The sequence below is a fragment of the Plasmodium inui genome, assembly GCF_000524495.1.
Source record: "Plasmodium inui San Antonio 1 unplaced genomic scaffold supercont1.15, whole genome shotgun sequence".
NCBI lineage: Eukaryota > Apicomplexa > Aconoidasida > Haemosporida > Plasmodiidae > Plasmodium > Plasmodium inui.
The window spans coordinates 134,973-135,780 of record NW_008481849.1 but is presented as its reverse complement, the minus strand read 5'-3'; the positions used below and the strand labels follow the sequence as shown (position 1 = coordinate 135,780).

The 808-nt window shown below is 38.0% G+C and overlaps 1 protein-coding gene across 1 annotated transcript in view; it reads left to right on the top strand.

Annotated features, from left to right (window-relative positions):
- The window catches only part of C922_03500 (hypothetical protein), a gene marked incomplete at both ends in the record, with an annotated part of 8,437 nt that extends 7,634 nt beyond the window's left edge, over positions 1-803 (top strand). The window contains 3 exons of the mRNA XM_008819092.1: positions 3-389; positions 650-691; positions 774-803. Of these exons, the coding sequence (XP_008817314.1) occupies positions 3-389; positions 650-691; positions 774-803 (459 nt within the window). The remainder of the gene's footprint in view (positions 1-2; positions 390-649; positions 692-773) is intronic.
- Positions 804-808: the final 5 nt, after the last annotated feature.

The following is an 808-nucleotide window of genomic DNA, read 5'->3' as shown; positions in this document are numbered from 1 at the left end:
TTCTGTTTGGAAATCCTTTGGAAAGAAATGAAAAATATCCGGATAATAATTATAATAATAATAGTAATAATAATAATAAAAGCGTAGATGCAGGTGACGAACAGAAAGACACGACTAGCGATGCTCAGAACGAAAGGTCGAACCAAGAAGAGAGGTGCGACTCTACTGTTACTGTTGAAGACCAAAAAGAAGACACTTCTTCAACGTCAGGTTTGTATGAAGAAAAGGGTCTTGTTATTAAGCGGTCCTTTACTGGAAGTTTAGAAAGTCACAGTGGAATACTCAAGAGAAGTATATTTGAAAAAAGTGACCTAGGCGGTAGCGGCGTCCTTTCTCGAAGGAAACCCAACTTAAAATTTAGCCTCAATGAAGAAATTATAAACACGGAGGTAGCGAAAAAAAGAGAAAGCGGAATAAAACATGTGAAGCTTAAAACTTAAGTGACACGAAAAACTGTGCATGTGTCAGAGTGCCCATTTAACATGTGCACATTCTAAGTGCGAAAATGTACTTACAGTCCCCTTTGCACGTTTTAGATCATGAATTGTGTCATCATAATAGCATTACGCTTGCGTGGGGCAGTGGAAACTTCCCTTAGTTTACCCCTATACATTCACACATATATATGTATTTTTTTCCCCTTTTGAAGGAGTTAAACGACATATTTCTCAGCAACGACATCGTTGGAGACGTGAGGAAAAACTCTGACAAAATAGAAGTCATGAAAATTAGGATTCATGTGTACCCAGCCCTTCTCCAAAAACACCATGTAGAAACAACTTACCTGTTACTGGGATGTCTAACAGTT